The sequence below is a fragment of the Mustela nivalis genome, assembly GCF_964662115.1.
Source record: "Mustela nivalis genome assembly, chromosome: 1".
Lineage (NCBI taxonomy): Eukaryota > Metazoa > Chordata > Mammalia > Carnivora > Mustelidae > Mustela > Mustela nivalis.
Window position 1 is genome coordinate 181,602,334 of NC_139020.1, and position 22,767 is coordinate 181,625,100.

At 38.4% G+C, this 22,767-nt stretch overlaps 1 protein-coding gene across 2 annotated transcripts in view; it reads left to right on the plus strand.

The window, feature by feature from the left end:
- SUCLG2 (succinate-CoA ligase GDP-forming subunit beta) overlaps positions 1–22,767 on the plus strand; it is a 184,428-nt gene that overhangs the window by 54,619 nt on the left and 107,042 nt on the right. For both annotated transcript variants that reach the window (XM_082691378.1, XM_082691379.1), the window contains exons 4-6: positions 482–634; positions 2,195–2,284; positions 11,146–11,242. In XM_082691378.1, coding sequence (XP_082547504.1) covers positions 482–634; positions 2,195–2,284; positions 11,146–11,242 — 340 coding nt within the window. The remainder of the gene's footprint in view (positions 1–481; positions 635–2,194; positions 2,285–11,145; positions 11,243–22,767) is intronic.

The following is a 22,767-nucleotide window of genomic DNA, read 5'->3' on the forward strand; positions in this document are numbered from 1 at the left end:
AATTGAATTAAAAATGCAGTGATCCACGAGATAGAGGTATACAAACATAGGAAGCATCAGGCGTACTGTGGAAAAGTTGGCAACAAACTTGGTTTTCCACCAGTGTAATCTGAGAAAAACCAGTGTAGTAAAAATCATGTACGTACAGTTAATGTCTCAAATTAAAATAACAACTGCTTCCCCGGAGTCTTTCTTAAGTGTCAGGGTTTCTCAAGGAAGAAAAAGAGAAGATTAGAGTAGGAAGGCTCCATGAGGCAAACCGAATACCTGTCACTTGAGCAAGTTAGCGGGATCAATTAAGGAGGTGCAGATGGGCATTCTGTACCATGAGGGCAGAACTCTCAAATCTCTGGATGCTAGCTCACTGGGTTTAAAGAGCCTGAAAATGAAGCTCTTTGATTTGTATAGCAAGTTTATATAGATTTCCAGGTGGAACTCAGCTCAATGCTGAATTAATTTGACTTTCTCACTAATATGGCAGGTGATGGTTGCTGAAGCCTTGGACATTTCCAGAGAAACCTACCTGGCCATTCTGATGGACCGGTCCTGCAATGGTCCAGTAATAGTGGGCAGCCCTCAGGGGGGCGTTGACATTGAAGAGGTGGCAGCTTCTAATCCAGAACTTATTTTTAAGGTATGTTAAGATTCCTGGCTATACTGTGTTCATTGATTATTGTTGCACAAGCTGTTAAAGGTTTAATGTGCAGTCTGAGGCTGGTAATAGTACATTTGCTTCTGGGATTTACGGCGTGAAGATTTGAATCCTTTTTCTTAACTGAGTGCTTAGTTGAAGTTGGGTAGAATGAAGGTATTCCCTATCCAAGACCCTCTTTCTTTGCTTTTTCCTTCTCTTCTTTTATTCATCCTTCCTGCTTTTTCTTCCCCCTTCATTTCTTCTATCCACACAGCCCCAAGAATTAACCAATAGGGGAGGTCTGTGAGTTTTCCATTTTTCTGGGCTAACTCTACCCCACTTCATAGTATGCAGGATCCAGAAATTCTCTCCTAGGAGAATGAATGTGAGCTAGAGACTGCTTCTATGTCTCCCAGTACTGCTGATATAAAACAGAGTCCTTCAAAAGTCCAGATTCTATCAGTTTGTTTCAATCCTTTGAATCTTACCCTTTATTTCTAGCCACAGGTCTGGCTGAGGTCAGATCCTAACCAGCCTGCAAGTGTCTCAGTGTTTCTATGCCTCATTTTCTGAATCACTAAAGTGGAAGTGGGGGTAATTTCCACCCCATAGAATTGTGAGGAAGAATGAGGTTAATGTGTAAAAAGTGCTTCTCAACCTACCTCATTTGTAAGAAGAAGCATCTATGGTCTTGAGAATTTTAATTCTGTTTTTTTAATTCTGAGTTTTTAATATCAAAAAAATCATGTTAGAAGTTTTTACCAGAAAAAAAAGAAAAAGAAATTTTTAGCAGAAGGATTTTTTATTTCTTTTAGAAAATGATTTCGTTTCCTTTCAAAAAGTGAGAATTTTATTTCCTGAACCTCTTTGTTTAGATCAGGTACTGATATTCTGGTGACTGGTGTTAGAATGTTTTTCACCAGTATCATATCTTTAGTTTAACTGCCTTGGAAGTTAAATTGAGACTTTGCATGTTGGCTTACCAATAATGCCTAGCCATTTTCAAAATTTATGTGATTTAAACAAGCCAATCCATTTGTGAAGAGAATACATGAGATAATGTATATGAAGAGCACTTTGTATCTTGGAGAGAATGGCGCTTTGTAGAGCTAAGGTATTATTAATAATTATCATCATCAATAGACTGTTTAAATCATATGGTAATATTTAACCTACGTATGACAGGCTCTAAACTTAACAGCAATGTTAGGCAGGAAAACCTTACTTTGGAATCTTTCCAAAAAATGTCATAAAAATTAACTGACTAAATATTCGTCAGTGCCATCTGTATAGTAATTAAAAGTGAAAACTGGCATCCGATTGTCTTGTCAGCATGCCACCCTGAAGAATTATATAGTTTTTGGAAAGGCTGTTTTTTAGATGGTCTGCTAATTAAAACATACCCTATAGGCAGCTGCGGTAGCCCTGCTCAGAGATCTTTGGAAAGGTGCCACACTTTAATTACTCATTTTGCAAATAAATACTAAGCATTTTCTTTCAAGGTTGTGAATCTTTTCATTTGCCTGTCTGAATTTTTCTTGTTTGATTCATTTTTACTAGGAGCAAGTTGACATTATGGAAGGGGTAAAGGACAGCCAAGCTCAGCGGATGGCAGAAAATCTAGGCTTCCTTGGGCCTTTGAAAAACCAGGTACCTGAGTATGTGGAGGCCACTGTGAATGACTTGTTTCAGAAAGCATTTACTACCTTTCTTCCTTTCCTCTGATATCTGTGACTCCCAGGACACAGGATGATTTATTGTTTGACAGCTGTGCCCCCGTTGTTTATGACAAAGAACACTCTTTCCCGTGTATGCCAGAACAGGATGCAGCTGAGATGTGTTCCTATGTATGTGGGGATGTGGGCACGGGTGAGTGTTGCACACAGACACGTGCACTTTTGCTTCTGTGTGTTAATCTCACACACTAACTGCAGGTTAGTGCAGCCCAGGAATTAGACCAGGCCATGGAGGCTTAGACACATGGACTGTCGAGTCAGGCAGACCTGAGTTTGAATCGAGCACTGCCTCCCAGCATGCGTGACTCTGCCTATCTAAACATTAGTATCATCATCTGTGAGAACGGGGCATATTGTCAGGATTGAGCATGCTGATGTGGGGAAGTGCTTATTCAGTACTCCAGAAAGGTCAGCTGTTGTTGTTACTAATAATACACATTACTTAACTAATTGCTATTCTTTCATAGCTAATGGGATTTGAGATGAATATTAATGGTCTGAAAGTGATATTTCACTGAAAACAGCTTAAATTATGCCAATTTAATAATTATACCTCTTGGCTTCAAAGACAGAAAAATTGTCCTCGGAGCTGTTGAGTGGAAGAATTTTTCTTGAGGATCACAGTCCTGCATTGCCCTTGGTCCAGCCCACAGAGCCTGATTGTATGTTTACATAAACAAGCTTCTTTGTCTCACAATTAAATCAGAACTTACTGGCTGTTTCTATTTTTATTTATTTATATATATATTTTTGCAAGTAAGACATGTGCTTTTATTATCGTGCATATTTACAAACTTGCTGGTTTGAATAACTGACATTGGTCCTCCCATAATCATATGAATGATGTCATTTTTCTGAATAGATATGAATATTTTTCAAATATGTTTACACTGTTATTTTTCAAATTGTTTACACAGTTTGGCGACTGTGGCCATTGCTACTATGAACATTAGGGTACAGATGGCCCTTCTTTTCACTACATCTGTATCTTTGGGGTAAATACTCAGTAGTGCAATTGCAGGGACATAGGGAAGCTCTATTTTTCATTTGTTAAGGAATCTCCACACTGTTCTCCAAATTGGCTGCACCAACTTGCATTCCCATCAACAGTGTAGGAGGGTTCCCCTTTCTCCACGTCGTCTCCAATACATGTTGTTTCCTGTCTTGCTAATTTTGGCCATTCTAACTGGTATAAGGTGATATCTCAAAGTGGTTTTAATTTGAATCTCCCTGATGGCTAGTGATGATGAACATTTTTTCATGTGTCTGATAGCCATTTGTATGTCTTCATTGGAGAAGTGTCTGTTCATGTCTTCTGCCCATTTTTTGACATGATTATCTGTTTTGTGTGTGTTGAGTTTGGGAAGTTCTTTATAGATCCTGGATATCAGTCTTTAGTCTGCACTGTCATTTGCAAATATCTTCTCGCATTCTGTGGGATACCTCTTTGTTTTGTCGACAGTTTCCTTTGCTGTGCAGGTTTTAATCCCAAAAGTTCATTTTCGCTTTTGTTTTCTTTGCCTTCGGAGACCTATCTTGAAAGAAGTTGCTGTGGCTGATATCGAAGAGGCTACTGCCTATGTTCTCCTCTATGATTCTGATGGATTCTTATCTTACGTTGAGGTCTTTTATCCATTTCGAGTTTATCCTTGTGTACGGTGTAAGAGAATGGTTGAGTTTCATTCTTCTACATGTAGCTGTCCAATTTTCCCAGCACCATTTATTGAAGAGACTGTCTTTTTTTCATTGTATACTGGCTGTTTTTAACTACACGACTAAGAGAAACCACCTTAGTAACCCTAGGTCCCGTTTGTATGCATATGTGAGAGAGAGTGTGTCTTTGTCATAATGTGTATGTGTGAGTGTGTATATGTTCCCCTGGGGCTCCAGATGGTTACAGAACATTTCCTTTAATTTATTTGGGCAACATTCCTCTAAAAGAACAGATTTCAGGGGCATTGGGTGGCTCAGTCATTAAGCATCTGCCTTCGGCTCAGGTCATGATCCCAGGGTCCTGGGATGGAACCCTGCGTGGGATCCTGGCTCAGCAGAAAGCCTGCTTCTCCCTCTCCTACTCCCCTCACTTGTGTTTCCTCTCTTACTATGTCTTTCTCTGTCAAATAAATAAATAAAATCTTAAAAAAATAAAAAGAACAGATTTCACATGCTTCTCTTTCTGTCTTTAGTTTTTCTTTTGATTATTATATCTCTCAGAACTTAAGGGTGGCAATAAGGCAAGTCATACAAGGGTAAAGCAGAGACTTTCACAAATATGTGTGTTTAAATTAGGATAGCACTTACTTGAACCTGGGATGAAAGACTCCCTTGGAAAGCAAAAAGTTCAAGATCGTAGAAGGGTCAGGAACATCTGGAACCAAAACTTAGTAGGAGAGAGAGCCAAGACTCTGTGGATAGGTAGAAGAACTGTCATTCCCAGACTGTCAAGAAGAGGCCAAGTTAGTGACCTGCTAAAAGGAGGTTATGGTAGATTTTTGAGGACAGGCTTCAGGGTTGGATTCACCCCTTGAGAATGAGGTCACTAACTAGCTCAGCTGCTCACTGGACATTTATTGTGGGGTGTCTTGTGTAGGGGTGGTGGTCCCCAAGTCCACTCTGCCATAGAACTCTGCAAAGAACTCTGTCGTTCTAGCCACCCTGTTCTGCAGTCAGCTCCAGAATGTTCCTCATCGCCCCACTCCCCTCCTCCATATGCCTCTGCACATCTCTGTTTCTCTACTTATTTGTATTCATCTTCACAGATCCTTACCTACACCACAGAAGGGACTTTGTCAGCCTTGCTCGCTGCTGCGTTGGCAGCAAAGTGCTTGGCAGATGCATTAGGTGCCCTAGAAACATTTGTCGTATGCATGAATAAGTGCAACAGCACATTCTGGATGTCCGCTTTGCACAGTCTCCTAGGGAGCTGGTGATGGGGAGCTTTAAAGGCAGGACAAAAAGTCTGCAGTGGACAAATCCACCGACACCATGGCTTGACAGCCCCGGAGGTGAACACAACAGAGAATTCTAGAAAAGGCACTAACGGTATTAGGTATGCCCGAAGATACTTTCTTCCTTCTGCTGTAGTAAAAGAACTTTAAGAGTCATAGCTCTTAAATGCTTGAATCACGTTTCCTCAGTAGCCCAAACCTCTAGGTTTTAAATGAATTACCTGTGGAAGGACGATGAACATGCACGTTCTCAGGGCTCATTAGGAACTATAATGTCATTGTATTTTTAACTGAATGTGCCGAGGAAAGACATTTTTTAATTCATTTCTCCCCCCCCCACCACCACCCCTGGTTTGTCACCCACTACATGAAAGGCTTTAAATCTTCATTTGCTCAGCAAAGTTGGAGCGAGCGCTGCCTGGGTGCTGCTGACTCTGCTGGACCCTGGGAAACAGAGATGATGAGAAATAGCCATTGTTCTCCAGGGGCTCACAGAACAGCGGTCAGCTGCTGGCAGCAATTACAGGGAGAGGGAGTGTGAAGGCCAGCACGATGATCTGTCGTAGGTGTGTTGGAATTTGTTCACCTGGAGACAGCTGGTCATATTTGCACAGTAGAAAGGAGAATATATGTGTGCTGGAGTGGTACATTGGGAACCTCTGCTTTGGGAAGCCTTCTCAAGCCACAGAGGTCAGCGACATGTTCCAGAAAGCCGGTGTCCAGTAAGCAAAGGAAGCTCCCCAGAAGAGATGACATTTAAATGAGCAACAATTACTGATCCTTTGATCAAGAAATGGTATCTTTGAGCCCCCTCAGATTCAGTGTGACCTTGAAAGTCACTTAATTCTCATCGAGGACATGGTTTAGGCATCTGGAGGCAGAGCTCTTATGGATGAACAGCTTATAACATGATCATTTTGTAAAGTTATTAACATCTTTCCTGTAACTCATGCCTGTTGTCTGTGAACACAAGATATTCACATTAGACTTAATAACAACAACAAAAAGTACCACCTTGCACAAAAACTACCAAGTATGTGTTTCTGACAAAATTCATTTCAGCAAGAATTGGATGAAAAGACTAAAGCCACAGGGAAGCTGAAAATGACTAAAAATTCACAGATTTCTCAAGTGTGTCTCAGTTATACTCTATATTATTAATTTCTGAAAACACAGACACCATGAATTGCCAATATGCATCTTTATTTAGTATTTAAGCTGATGAAAAGATTTGATGGGTGCTGTTAATAAATAATTCACTAGTGCATCTGAGAACGGTTTGTCCCCCCGGCTGGCTTTAAAAACTGTAAGTGTTGATGATATTAGTTCCTGGAATAAAACAAAAATATTTCTAAAAATTTTAACTTGCTAAAACGTTTTTGAAGGTACTTGTAAATTTGTCAGGGTTTTGTACATATGGCTCAAAGGATAGTTGATTTTAGGCATCTTAATTTTTTTAATTGCTTAGCAAACCACCTTAAAATAACATTAATTGGTGGCAAAAGAAAAGAAAACAAATTTTCTGTACAGTGTGGTTTTGAACTGAGGAAGTAGGTGGCAGTAGGAAGCTGGCTGACTATAAGGTAAACAGCAGAATGTTTTCTTTGACTTGTGTTTAATTTATTTTAAAAATTTGAACATGTTTAGAAAGCTGGGGAGCTAACCTCAGCTTGCCCCAAGGCCTGCCATTTTCTATTATTAGACCTGCTCAGACTGACACATTTTCCCTGCGTAGCCTTTATAGCCATTCACTGGATGGCATCTGGAATAAGGTACGTTCAGTCTCCAAGCTGGGCTGGTTCTCCCTTTTAGATGGTACAACACGGGCGCCTGGGTGGCTCAGAGGGTTAAAGCCTCTGCCTTCGGCTCAGGTCATGAACCCACAGTCGAGCCCCACATTGGGCTCTCTGTTCAGCAGGGACCTGCTTCCTCCTCTCTCTGTGCCTGCCTCTCTGCTTACTTGTGATCTCTGTCTGTCAAATAACTAAATAAATAAATAAATAAATAATTTTTAAAAACATATTTAAAAAAATAAATTAAAAAATTAGATGGTACAACACAGATTTTATAACACATTTCCCTTAGAGATCTTACAACATAAATCTAATCATGCTTCAGTCCTGCTCAAAAAAGTGTTTGGAGTCTTTCTTTGTATGGTCATAAGTAGTTATAGTGGTGAATATAAGCCAAATGCTGTGTTAGTGCACAATTAAAATGGCATTCATGTTTAGAAAATTCAAGTCTCATGGTAAGCTTGGTTGATATAGGCTTCAGTTTTGAAGTGACCCAGGTATCCCCTGACAAATGAATAGATAAACCAAGTGTGGTATGTACATGCAGTGGAAGGTTGTTCAGCCTTGAAAAAAAGGGAGGATCTGACAAGGTGTGGATGAGGCTTGAGGACAATGTGCTAAGTGAAATTAGCCAGTTACAAAAAGATAAGTATATGCATGATTCCATTTCTATGAGGTCCCTAGACTCATCAGAAGCCTAGTGACAGAAAGTAGAATGGTCGGATCAGGGAAGGGGAACATGGAAAGTTGTTATTTGATGGGTATAGCATTTCAGCTTTGCAGGATGAAAATGTTCTGGAGTTTTTCTGGTGACGTTGTGAATAGATTGGAGACTGCCAAAGTGTACACTTAAAAAAAGATTGAGATTTAATAGTATGCATTTAATAGTACGTGTATTTTAAAAAAGAAGAAAATTTTAAAGTACCTGGGATAATATCTTGTATATGCATGCACCCAGAATTTTTTTTCCATTTTAGGGTTTCTCCTTACTATTAATCATTGATTGAGCCAATATCTATTGTTGACTCCGTGCAGAGGCTATAAAGGTCCAGTTGGTGCCCCCATGCCCAGGACAGACAGTGTGCCTCTTTCATGTGGCTTACGTTGCAAGCTCGTATTGATGGCCTAGAAAATCCCTAAAAATACAAATCTATTTTGCACTGAGTGACTTATCAGCTTTACACTAGCTCAAATAAAATACATTTGGATAAAAAAAAAAAAAGTAAACATGTAATAAGAGAAATCTTAGAGCATTTGAAAAAATTGGAAAATTGTTTTTCCACTCTCAGGGTAGGACCAGCCTTCTTAAAGTCTGACCTAAAGCTAGAAGCCATAAAAGAAAAGAGTGACATTATTATTACCAGATTCCATGTGGCAGAATTAACAGACACATGGATGAAAGGCAAATGTTAAAGGAGAAAAATATTTGCAATTTATATGAGATGAAGAGCTAACTTTGACGTGTAAAAATGCTTCTTATAACTCAGTGAGAAAGAAGACTAAAATCACAACAGAGAAATGGGCAAAATTCAGAGAAAAGGAAATAACAAATGTCTCTTAATAAAGAATACTGAATAAAGCGCAAATTCATTAATAGTAAGAGCAGTTCCAATCAAAGATCTATATGAGATACCCACTCTTACCTGGCGTACTGGTAAAGATTGAGATAGCTGATGGTTGTGCATAGAAAAACAATTTCTCTGATACTGAGTTGCGGGCTGGGAAACTAGGGAGAGCTTCTACCAAGAATAATAAAATGATTTTTTATTATTTAAAATTTCCACACCCCTTTTTTGCTCCACTCTGGGTAATTTATCCTACAGATTTTCAATCACATGTATAACGCACATACAGAGATAGAAAAGGCTGCATTTTAAGTAATGTCAAAGGATTGGAAACCAAATGGCTATTGTTTAAGAGACAGGCTGAATGAACTATGATATATTCACGTAAGGTATTAGGTGATCACGTATAAGAATAAGATCACTCTATTTGTGTTGCCGATGAAGGCTTTATAAAATCATATAAGTAAAGAAATAGGGGCACCTGGGTGGCTCAGTGGGTTAAAGCCTCTGCTTTCGGCTCAGGTCATAATCTCAGGGTCCTGGAATCGAGCCCCGCCTCCGGCTCTCTGCTCCGCAGGGAGCCTGCTTCCCCCTCTCTCTCTGCCTGCCTCTCTGCCTACTTGTGATCTCTGTCAGATGAATAAATAAAATCTTTTAAAAAAATCATTTAAGTAAAGAAATAAGGTATAGAACCAAGTTTGTTTTTTTTAAAAAAAGGCAGATGGAGACTATGCATATACCTGTCATTGAATCAGTGAGTATGACGTGTGTGTGTATGTATGTATGTATGTATGAATGATGGCTGCTGTAGGATGAGCCCCCGGGAGCCGTGTGGCTGGGCAGCCCCGGGAAGGTTTAGAGGGAGACTCTTGCATGCCTTGGGAAGTTTATATCATGGACATACATTATCTAGGCAGAAAAAATCAATATTAAAAAACTATTCAATCTTACCCATTTTGTATGTTTCTCTATGTGTAGAGACCTGGATTCAAACTAGGATTTAGGAAAGTTTATAAATATACATAAAATAAGTGAAGACAACATGAATTTCATTTCCAGGAGTTCTTCAGTCAATACTGGAACAAAGAAAGCTCTCTTAGCGTTCACCACAGTGGGACTTTGTTCTAGGGATGGTACGAATGGTAACCATCTAGGGATGGTTAGATGGTACGAAATTTCAGGGTTGAGAAATTTGGGGGTGGACCGAGAGGTAAGGTAGAACGAAAGTGTAACAAGAAATTTGTTGCTCCCTGCATGCTGGCAAAGCGAAGTGAGACAGTGGTTACTGCACCATGGGATCCAGAAGGTAGAACCTTTGGTGGGTCTCTGGTGGTTGCTAAAGCCAGAGGAGAGGATGCTTCTGCAAGACAGAAAGAGAGGGGACCCTAGCTTTTCCCTTTCTCCCACCTCTCATCTCCTACCACTGCTTCCAGTTGGCTGAACTGAGCTGGAAGCCATCCAGCCCAGAAGCCTTGGAAACGCAGTCTACAAGTGTCAGCTCCCCAGATACCCAGAGTAGGGAGGGGGAAAAGCCGGAAATGGATCTGAGGGCAAAGACGCAGAGCTGGAACAATGAGCGAAAATATTGCCAAGGGAGAATGATGGCTAGACCAGAAGGTGGAGCCGAGAATGAAACTCATGCCCAGCACCAAGCCATGGACGCATAGCAGTACTGAGTTACAGCACAGGCTGAGTTCTGTCTAGGTGTGAGTCTTCCAGGGCCCTATCAAGCCCCCATTCATGATGACTTCCCCTTGCCCCACTTCACACAATGCCAGCACGCTGTGACAGATGCCATTCGTAAAAGTTGGTTGAAAAGAATGAATGAGTGAGTGAATTTCAAGCAGCAGGAAAAATGAAGTCAGGGCATAACATCAGGGAGACTCTGGATATTGTTCTTTATGGTTTATGCCTTCAGGACAAACTGTTTAGTTTGAACTGTGCCGTTCCCTAACTCTACCGTGTAGGACTTTCATCTTCCTGGCTTGCCACAGTTTCCATTAGATACTCCATAATTGTCGTTTCCAGATTATAGGTTTGGACTGATGAATGTAATAACTATTTTATTCTAGCATAATAAGGAAAACATGGTCATTATAAACTCTCCCAATTGTGTTTACCTTTTACTTAAATGGAGCTTGTTTGTATTAATGATTGTGGCTCATACTGCAGTGTAGCTCAGCTAACAGGGACATGATGATTTACAAAAAGATTAACGTTTTTAGACCAGACTGAAAATATTTTTGTTTTCCTGATAATGGTCTTTCCTGGTGTCTGGAGGAAAGTTGAGCAGTTCCTTCTAATGAATAGCAGTGGAAATTAAAATAATTGTGCTTTTCTCTTTTTCCCTTCAAAAAACCTACCTGAACGTAAAGACATGACTTGCTATTTTTAAGGTTTCATTAATCCAGCAAAATAAATGTTCTTTTACTGCTTTGGTGTAATTTTGTTGTACTTGATCCCATTTAGGCTGCAGATCAAATTAAGAAGCTGTACAATCTCTTCCTGAAAATTGATGCAACTCAAGTGGAAGTGAATCCCTTTGGTGAAACCCCAGAAGGACAAGGTAACCAAAAAAAGAAAAAGAAAAAAACAAACAAAAAAACCACCAGCAAGAACAACAGTAACAAATGAATGTGATTATTTATGCAAACTATTAATTAAATTGGACAAAAGACTGTAGCAGCAGCTTTGCATTCATTTCATTAATTTACTTTCGGTCGTGGTCTCAGACACTCCCGTCCTGCGGTTAAACACGTCAGCCCTGGAGTTGGTTTGCGTCGCCATGCCAGGCCTCAGGGGAAGCGCCTTCTTATTTTATTTAGAAACATCCATCCACCGACACTCCCTTGTTTTTCCAGGGCCTTTCTTGCTTATACTGTGGTAAAATCCTGGGTAGCAACAGAAGTCTCTGCATTGGAGTGTAATGAATGCACCTGCTTCTAGGGAGCTGGAAATGCTTGAAAGCTGGTATTTGATAAGTTCCTATTATTTTGATAGTAAAAGCTTGTGAATCTATGTGTGTTTGGTGGTAGAGGGTGGGGTATCAGGTGGTTAGGACTCGGATACATGGAATGGAAGTTGCATGGACCTTATCTTTTTTAGCAAATTCACCCCCAGTGTTTTGTATACTGTCTAGCATGTTGTGGGCCATCAGTAAATACAAATTTACCATTGGGTAAATTGGGTGATCTGCTCTGTGCAAGTACAACCAAGTTGCAGGCCAAAGAGGGCACAGTATGGTGCTTTACAAAGCGGACTGAGTTCAAATTCTGGACCTGCTGTATCCTGGCCTCAGAGCTGGGCGAAGCCTTAGAGTTTGGTTTTTGTTTTGTTTTTAATCCAAAAGAGTGGTAAAAATGATAACTGTCTTTTAGAGTGAAGTGACTGGTGTTTGTGTATACATTCAATGTCAGGCACAAAACAGACCAGTCCCTGACATTAATAAGATATAGGTCCTCTTCTCAGGTAATCCAGGAAGAACACCCAACAAAAAAATGTTTAGGACCAGAGGGCTTCCCAGGTGAATCCTATCAAACCTTTAAATAATAGTTAATACCTATTTGTCTCAAACTATTCCAAAAGTTAGAAAGGGAAGGAAGGTTTCCAAATTTATTCTATGAGGCCCAACACTACCTTGACACAAAAAATTATGATGAAGATACCACCAAAAAAAAACAAATTACAGGCTAATATCGCTGATGAACATAGATGCAAAAATCCTCAATAAAATACCAGAAAATCAAATTCAATAATATATTAAAAAAATCATTCTCCATGATCAGGTGGGATTTATTCCTGGGACAGAAGAGTAGTTCAATATTTGTAAATTAAGTAGTATGATACATCACATCAATAAGAGAAAGGATAGAAACCTTAAGATCATTTCAATAGATGCAAAAAAAGTATTTGACAAAGTACAACATCCATTTATGATAAAAACCTTCAACAAACTAGGTTTAAAGGGAACATATCTCAACATAATAAGATCATCTCTGAGAAACCCATAGCTAATAGCATACTCAGTGGTGGAAGATTGAGAGCTTTACCTCTAAGATCAGGAACAAGACAAGGATGTCCTCTCACCAGTTTTATTCAACAGAGTACTGGAAGTCCTAGCCACAGCAATGAGGCAAAAATAAAGGAAATCCAGATTGGAAGGGAAGAAGCAAAACTTTCACTATTTGCAGATGACATGATGCTACACATAGAAAACCCAAATACGACTCCATCAAAAAACTGCTAGAACTGATAAAGGAATTCAGTAAAGTAGCAGGACATGAAATCAATATAGAGAACTCCATTGCATTCCTATACACTGATAATGAAATGGCAAAAAGAGAAATTAAGAAAATAATTTCATTTATAATTGCACCAAATAGTAAAATACTTAAGAATGATTTAACCAACAAGGTAAAAGGTCCTGTACTCAAAAAAACCTACAAAACATTGTTGAAAGAAGTTGAAGATGATACAGATAAATGGAAAAAGATATTCATTCCATGTTCATGAATTGGGATAACAAATATTGTTAAAATGTCCATATACCCAAAACAATCTACAGATATAATGCAATTCCTATTAAAATACCAACAGCATTTTTCACAGAACTATAACAAATATTCCTAAAATTTGTATGGAGAAACAAAAGTCCTTAAATAGTCAAAGCAATCTTGAAAAAGAACAAAACTGGAAGTAATCACAATCCCAGATTTCCAGATATAACCCAAAGCTATAGTAAACAAAACAATATGGCACTTACACAAAAATAAATACACAGATCGATGGAACAGAAACCCATGATTATACAGTCAATTTATGACAAAGGAGGTAAGAAAATGCAATGGGAAGACAGTTTCTTCAACAAATGATGTTGGGAAAACCAGACAACTTCTATGCAAAAGAATGAAACTGGACCACAGTCTTACACCTTATACCAAAATAAGCTTGAAATGGATTAAAAATCTAAATGTGATATCTGAAATCATAAAAATCCTAAAAAAGAGCCTATGAAGTCATTTCTCTGACATTGGCTGTAGCAACATTTTTCTAGATATGTCTCGAAGCAAGGGAAACAAAAGCTAAAATAAACTATTGGGACTATATCAAAATAAAAAGCTTTTATACAGCAAGGGAAACCATCAACCAAACAAAAAGACAACCAATGAATGGGAGAAGATATTTATAAATGGTATATCTGATGAGGGGGTAATATCCAAAATATATAAAGTACTTATACAGCTCAACACCAATTAATAGTGGGCAGAAGACATGAATAGACATTTTTCCAAAGAAGACATACAGATGGCCAACAGGCACATGGAAATATGTTAAACATATCTTCATCAGGGAAACAAATCAAAACCCCAAGGAGATACCACTTCATACTTGTCAGAATGGCTAAAATAAAAAACATGAGAAACAAATGTTTGTAAGGATGTGGAAAAACCCCCTGTGCACTGTTGGTGGGAGCATAAGCTGGTACAACCAGCTTATGGAAAACAATGGAGGTTATTCAAAAAATTAAAAATAGAATTAGCATATGACCCAGGAATTCCATAGCTGGATATTTATTTACCCAAAGAGAATGAAAGCACTAATTCAAAAATATATGTGCACCCTTACATTCATTGCTGTATTATTCATGATAATCAAGATATATGGAAGCAACCCATGTACCCATCTATAAATGAGTGGATAAAGAAGTGGTCTGTACACACACACACACACACACACACACACACACACACACAGTGAAATATGACTCAGTCATAAAAATGAAATCTTACCATTTGCAGCAACATGAATGCATCTAGAGTGTATCATACTACGTAAAATAAGGTAGACTAAGACAAATACCGTATGATATGATATCACTCATTGTGGAAATTAAGATAGAAAACAAATAACAACAAAAAAGGGGACAAACAAAATAGACACTTAAATACAGAGGACAAACTGGTGGTTGCCAGAGGGGAGGTCAGTGTATGTGTGTGTGAGGGTAGTGATACCTGAAATAGGTGAAGGGGATTGAGAGTCTGCTCACTGTAATGAGCACTGAGTAATGCATAGAACTCACCTGATTGTTTTGTACACCTGAAACTAAAATAACACTGTATGTTAGCTGTACTGGAAGTACACAATGGGGACAATAATAAGAGTACCTACCTTAGAAGATTGTTGTGAGAATAATTAATGTTCCTACAACAAGGCTTGGCAGATGGTAAGAGGTACAAAAGCATTAGCTATGATTATATTATTATTTCTTCTCCTTCTGAAAATCAAATAAGATAATGGACATTGAAAGTAAAAACAAAAAAAAATTAAAACTCCATACAAAAATTAAGGCTTTGCTTAAAATTATAATCGTCACCAATTGCACTGGAACGAATGAAAGACAGTCCTGGTCTTCTTCCATGAGTCTTGTGGCATTTCTGATGGAGGCCCTTGTATTTGTCTAATAAATTCTCCATTTTCATGTAAAAACAGTTAAATTAGGGGCAACTAGGTGGCTCAGTTCGTTAAGCATCTGCCTTCAGCTCAGGTCTTGATCTCAGGGGCCTGGGATCAAGCCCCATGTGAGGCTCCTTACTCATTGGGGAGTCTGCTTCCCCTTCTCCCTGCTGGTACTCTTGCTCCCTCGCATGCGCTCTCTCAAATGAATAAATTTAAAAAATTGAAAAATTAATTTTTTAAATTTAAACTAGATGATAGCTCTAAAAAAGGGGAGTATTCCAGAAAAGGTATGGATTTCAATCTATTTGTCTATTTTTTGTTTTTTGTTATTTTTTTTAAATTTTAGGTTAGGACCGACGAATAGTAATGTTTAGGAAGCCATTGAAAATAATATATTTCATGGTTTGCACACGTGACCACCAGATAAATATCTGTGGTAGGTTATTTATAAGCAAACTACCTTTTATTCATAAATATTTTTAAAAATTCTGTTTGACTATAAAATCATTAGTACTTTATATAGAGAAGAAGTGAAGTGGAAGAAAACTGTTTTGAATTCATATGACACATACTGTGATAAGCTTTTATATATATTCTTTCTTATTACTTGTAGCAATCCCAAAAAGTGTGGAGTTATTGTCTCCATTTTATAGAGGATTAAAAATTAATGTGACTCTTCCATAGGCATCCCATTACTGGAGCTGGGATTTGAACCTGTGTCTCTCTCAGTACAGTGTGTGTTGATTTTTATATGCAAGACTGCTATTTTACCTTTTTTCTCTTAAACTAGTAATTTATTTTTATCAGCGTGACCTATACGTAGTTTCCAGCTAAGTAGAAATTAGTCAGAATTCATGCTGCATCGAGTGGCTGTTAATTAAATCCAAGAAACAAAAGGGAGGGAAGTTGAGTATAAGTGCTTCAAAGTCATGGTTTGCTTTTCAAGCTAGTATTCACAAGTGACCTGATTATTTCGTATCTAAAAAGGAAATTCAGCCAAAGAATTGGTTAAAAGTCAGGCTGTAAAACTACTTTCATTTAAACCTTTGGTAAATTGTCAGTCACAGACAGTAGTCTGATGCAGGCAATAACGGTGCAAGAAACTTTTCCTAGAATGTATTTGTGAAACCTCATGAAATCAGAAGTTTTCTTTTTAATTATCAAAAGAAAGGAAAATTCTTGAGCTTTTTTGAAGGAATCATCATAAAATACATTCTGTGTATTTGGTTCATTAAAGCATAAGTCTTATGTGATATTTTTAAGAGCAAAATTATCTTTAGCTATTAATTTGTTCATTGTACCATAAAAGTTCAGCTATTGAATTATAATCACAATTAAATGAGTGTGTTGGTTTATAACTCTAATGAGCAGTAGTCAAATTAAACCCAATTAGGAAACGGTGATTAATGACCAAATGTATAAATTGATCTTCATCATTGTCACAATCCCCTAAAGCAATTCTTTATTTAGAAGTTGTAAAAAAAGTCATTTATATCCTAACAGTATTAATAATCTTAATATTTATAATGTGAATATTTAATTTTTTTCCATTTAGATCAGTAAGAGTAGAACATAGAACATTTCACATTAAAATTTGATTTAATAAGGACTTAATTTAGAAGTTTAAGGAGCTTGGCATCACACTAAACATTTTTTTACTTTATGGGGGCGCCTGGGTGACTCAATGGGTTAAGCCTCTGCCTTCGGCTCAGGTCATGATCCCAGGGTCCTGGGATTGAGCCCTGCAACGGGCTGTCTGTTCAGTGGGAGCCTGCTTGCCTTCCTCTCTCTCTGCCTGCCTCTCTGCCTACTTGTGATCTCTGTCTGTCAAATAAATAAATAAAATCTTTAAAAAAAAATAAACATTTTTACTTTAAACTTCTCTATTGCAAAGCTTCTTTTTAAGAGAGTTTCTTCTGTCTTCCATTGGTTAATGAGGAATATTTTTTTAAAAAAATCCACGTGACTGGTCGTATAGTTGCACAACAGATAATACTCAGTTGGATGAAAAACAATGATCTTGATAACGTCTATGCTGCTTGGTCACCTATGGGAAATTTTTAATATGGCGAAACAAATGCAGTCCCAGAATTATTTTTAACAATGTGATTAATAATTTGATTCAAAGAATATAATTTGGCACTATTGACTGTATGTAGTTTAGTAACTATTAGAATTATAATGGTTGTTAGTGACAAAAACCCAACATCAGTCTAGTTTTTGTTAAGAAGCTTCCAGGTCAGGTAAGGATACTTACTTTCCTCATGTAACAGGGAGTGGGCTGGTTGAAGGCATGAAGCCCTGATCTTCTAGCCCGATTGCCTCTGAATTACTTCTTTTTTGTCGGCCAGGCTCTCTGGAGGGACAGCTAAGATGGCTCCCATTTTTCATCATTCTCTTCCGGCAACCACGCAGCAATCTCTTCAAATAATTCTGATTGGCCCTACTTGGATCCCATATTTGTATTTAGGCCAGCCACTGAGCTGGAATCACATGTATAAGAGAAGACAGTTTCTCAATGGAATCAGGGATAGAGTCACATGTCTACCAGAATGGTCTACATTTTATTGAAATGAAAATAAGCTGTTAATTAAATAGTCAAAGAGAAATTAACTCTTTTCCTTACTTGTCCAGTTGTGTTGCCAGAATTCATTAAATGTGTGGCCGAGTTCTCCCTGCTCAGCAGGGAGCCGGCTTCTCCCTCTCCCACTCCCCTTGCTTGTGCTCAATCTCTCTCTCTCTGTCAAATAAATAAAATCTTAAAAACAAAAACATGTGACCAAGTTAGAAGCAAGGTTTTCTTGGGGTGCCTGCCTAGCTCAGTCGGAAGAGCATGCGACTCTTGATCTCAGTCAGGTTCATGAGTTTTGAGTCCCACATGGGGTGCAGAGATTACTTAAAAAAAACCTTTAATTAAAGCAGGGTTTTCAAAAAAAAAACAAAAAAACAGGGTTTTCTTTATCATTATTTATCTACCTATCTTTTCATTCATTTGTTTTACAAGCCGCTGTGAGATTTTATGCTCTATTCCATTTCTTCCCACTTTCAGCCAGACTTGGTGTCTCTAAAATAGTGTTTCTCAATGAGGAGGGTAGACATCGTCCCCTCAGGGGATGTTTGGCCATGTCTACAGACATTTTTGTTTGTTTGTTTGTTTGTTTGTTTGTATTGAGGTATAACTGACCTATAGCATTATATTAGTTTCAGGTATACAACACAGTGATTGCATGTGATCCCCACACTGAGTTTTGCTAATATCCATTTTTGTTTATCACAACTGGGTGTGCAGGATGCTACTTGCCTCTTGTGGGTGGAGGCCAGGGATGTTGCTAAATATCCTACAGTACACAGCACACTCCTACCCCCAGTAGACAACGATCTCACCTAACCTACCAATAGTCCCAAGATTAAGAATTCCTGCTCAGCCCAAATCCATTCACCAAGCTATTGGAATGAAACTCAATTTAAAACAGTGACTACCTGGCCAAGACTCCATGAGAACTAAGGCTGAGTGATCCAAAGTTAACTCGCACATCAGATCCCTCTTGCTTCAGATTAATTTCCCTAAATAGCCACCCTGTTGCTTCGTGTTAGCAAGTGCCCATGTTGTTGGTGGGTGTTTCTCTCTGTTTCTCTCTTTATACACAAGACTCTATTTTCAAGAACATTTTCAGTTCTCTACCTTCACCCGAATCCCCCTCCCGCCTCACATCTATTTTCTATTTTGCAGCAACTCAAAAAAAGTTCTAAAAAGTATACAACTCTTGGAACATCAATATTTAATGGAAAGGGGACTAATTTGAAAGTATCAGCATTTTAAGGCCATCACGGCAAGGTGCATTTCAATAGCATATTATGGTTATTTATCACAAATCAAGTGCAGTACATTGCTTGAAGACAGATTATTTTTCAAACTAATTATGACAATCTTATTTCCTGCTGTTTTTATGTTTCTTTTATGTGTGAGTCTCCGCTCTGAAATGTATTTTTCTTTTGTTTAATTCTGTAGCACATTCTTCTGTTAAAACTCTAGGGTCAGAGGCTGCTAACTGCCAGGCAGGTTCTTCATCTAGGTTGGTGAATTAGCAGCTCACAGAATCCCACACCACGAAACAAAAAAACAAAACTCCTGATGAATATAAGTACCGCAGCTGTCTTTGATATTTGTTCAGAAGGAAAATTCATTTGTATAATCTATCAAGCATGTAACAATGTGCTTTTGATGGTGAAAATTGTTTTATAAATATTAATAGGCATGTTTTTTTCACCCAATTTGTACACAGAATGGCCTTTGTTTAAGATGAATTTTCTATAGAATTGAGGTTTCATTAATGTGACATTGAATATCTTATGTCTGAACCAAGTTCGGTACCTTGAAAAATACATTTTCGTGTAGTTTGTTGTTTTAATAAATGAAAAAGCTAAGGTTTGAGCAAGCAAGTTTATTTTATTGCTCCACTGTTGACATAGCCATCAATCCATTTTTAACACCCTCATTCTAAAAGTGTACTTGGACAGGTCTTACAGGGGGGAATAAGCATATAAGAGTGAATCAAGATTCAAGGATTAATCCACTCCTTTTGTGCAAGCTGCAACTTTTTGTTTATTTCGTCCCTTATGCTCTTTTATTTTCATGCCATTAGATACACTTTCCTAAGTTTCTCTTTCGCTGTAATAAGTATGATACCTGTGACTATTACAACATGAGAAGTGTGACTTAGTGGGAATTGGCTGTCTTTTTTCTGTAAAGGACCATAGACTCTCAGTTATGAGTCATCTCTGCTGTTGCCTTGGGACAGCAGCCATAGAAATATGTAAACGAATGGACGTAGTTGTATTCCAGTCCAACCCTATTTAGGAGAATAGATAGCAAGCTGTCCCAAGGACTATCCTTTGCCACAACCGGACTGAGATTTTCACTTGGGGCTATTTTGTACCAATCTTTAGCCACCTGGGGCCTTATGGAAAGGTGTGGTGTGATTTGAGGGTCATCAAAGGCATCTCTTTCACCCTCAACCTTTAGGCTAAAATTTCCTTCTTGACTAGTCACACTGCCTGAAATGCTAACCCTAAAAGTCCTTCCCATGGGAAATTCTTACATATTCTGAACATGGCATTTCACTGAAAATCACAGGTAATCTGTACATCTGTAAACTCCAGGAGGCATTAGTTTAGATTCACTGTAAACAGAAGTCTAGGATTATAAGGGAATGGGACCAAAGACAGGTCATTTGTAGTATAGGACAAGGCTATGGCCTGGGCTGCAGCATTAGGAAGCTGAGTATAATGGCCATTGTCTGTGCTGCCGAGGGCTCTGCACGCAGTCCCAGCTTTGCACACAAACACCACGCACTAGAAAATACTCTGGCTTTCATTTTATAGACCAGGCCGCTGGGTTTAAGAGAGGTGACGACAGCTACCTGACTCTAAAGCGTCCGAATTGTCGTTCATACCCAGGTGTGTTTGATGCCAGAGTTCACTAAGTGGTGACAAGGGGAAACATCCGGGTGATACCGCGTTATACACTGAGATACTGAGGCAGGAAAGCACTTTGTATGTTTGGGGCTCTTTTGAAAATATTGAGCAGGTGTAACAAATATGCCTCTGAAGCAGTCCCTGTACCTCCTTAAGGAGTTCTACGCTCCCTGGGTTCCACCTGCAGAAAACGATTAAGGCTTTGAGGGTGACAATTCAGTTTTGGGTCACTCTTCTTAATTCCTGAGTCCCCTCGCTTCCTACATACATAGTGTCTGTTACTTCCCAAAGCACTAGGATATAACATACACTGGCCTTGTTAGGCTATTTAGTTTTCTTTACAAAGAGGGAACAATGGGCAAGGGGCCATAGCAGAGAGGTCATTTATCCCACAAGTCTAATACCTGTAGGTGCATCTTGATTTCCACCTGTAGGCACCCCTTTTATATTTATAAAAATTTATTAAATTTACAAAAAAATTATTAAAAATTTATAAAATTTTTATAAAATTTATTAAAAATTATATTTATAAAATATAAATTATATATTTATATTACCATCTTTAAGCTCTGATTTAATTCTCAGGTTTCCCCCAAATAGTGCACTCATTTCTGTCCTCGGCATATACATCATACTGCAGGAAAAAGCGTCTTTTGTAAATCTGGCTTTGCAGAGGGTAGGTGAGGCTGCCTCCTGATCTTCGCATGCATATCCATTAATTATGTTCTCTCAAGCAGCTTGGAACTGTAGTTTGTGTAAGGGGCAAAGATCAGCCTTGACCTATTTTGATTTACTAGTTTATTGATCTTGACCAAGAATTCTTTTATTTGAAACTCTTCAGTCAGGAAGTCAATTTGATAGCCTTTGCCCATCTTGAAGGTGTCGGTGACAAGTAGTCTTGCCAGTGAGTAACGGACGAGCTATAATTACTAATAAATTAATTAAAATTTATTTATAAGCCTAGTGGAAAGCCAAGAATGAAGTTGCTTTCCTATTGATTATTATACCAGTCATTAACTGCTGACAAAATGCCACTGTAGCAAGCAGAAAACGTTGGCCAATTCCTTTGGTAATTGTAGGATTCCATCATTAAGATTGCAGTATTCTGGACAGTAATTACTCATTTGCTCCGTGTGTTCACAGTGTGTGGGTAAAGCGGTTGGACATTTTGTGGCAAGACTAAGGACTCTGGCAGACATTAACTTCTATATAAGATCCTCTCTTGCCAGTCAGTGCTACTTTAAATAATTTGTGGTTTGGGTTTTTATTTATGCTAAGTATTCTTAGATGTTAAAATGCCAGTTCTGCATAGATTTGTACCAAAGTGCTTCATTTTTGTGGTAGAGAGTCCCTTGTATAAAATCTCTAGAAAGGGTGTGTAATTCTAGGATGTTGTAATGTGACAGTATTTTCTCGTCACTGTAAGCAAATGGGATTAACAGACCATGGTCATTGCTCTTGAATGAATCATTCCAAGTTGCTTCTCTTCAAAGAAGAAGGTGCCTTTCAGCCATGCAGGAGGAGAATGGGTCATTTCTCTAAAGTCTAAGTCAAAGATCCCTGTCTATCAATATCCGAAGTAGAGTAAGAGAAGGTTAGAATGGAATGTCATTGTGGACAACTAATCCCCAAAGAGATATAATAAACAGGGTCAGATCCCAGAAACCTGCATATCACCCCTCCTCACTGCAGTCTCTCCCTGGCAGTTCATATAGGAGGTATCTTGTAAACCAAAGAAAACGCTCTCCCTTCAGTGCATCTGTATCACTTGGTTATTTTCAACTGTGTCCAGTGCTCTTGGCCATTGAGAGAGTGGGAGATTTCTACCTGCACCAGAGACTAGAGACAGGAGTGCCAGGTAATGCCTGGCCACCTTCTACCATGTCTCATCTGTCTGTCTCTTAGTGTTCTATAACTTGGATCAAAAGAGTCATATCGTGCACACATCAGGTTGACGGTCCTAGTTTGAGCTGACCCCAAAGTTAAGTATATCCATCAGTTTAGGGATTGTTTTTTTCCATTTTCTAAATAAGAAAACTGAGACCCAAAGAGGAAGTAGGTTATTATTATTATTTTTTTATCAAGTTACAGAGTTAGTTAAGGATCAAATAAAAAACTTTTGATTCTAACCTGGTGTTCTTTGCATTGAATCTTACAGAA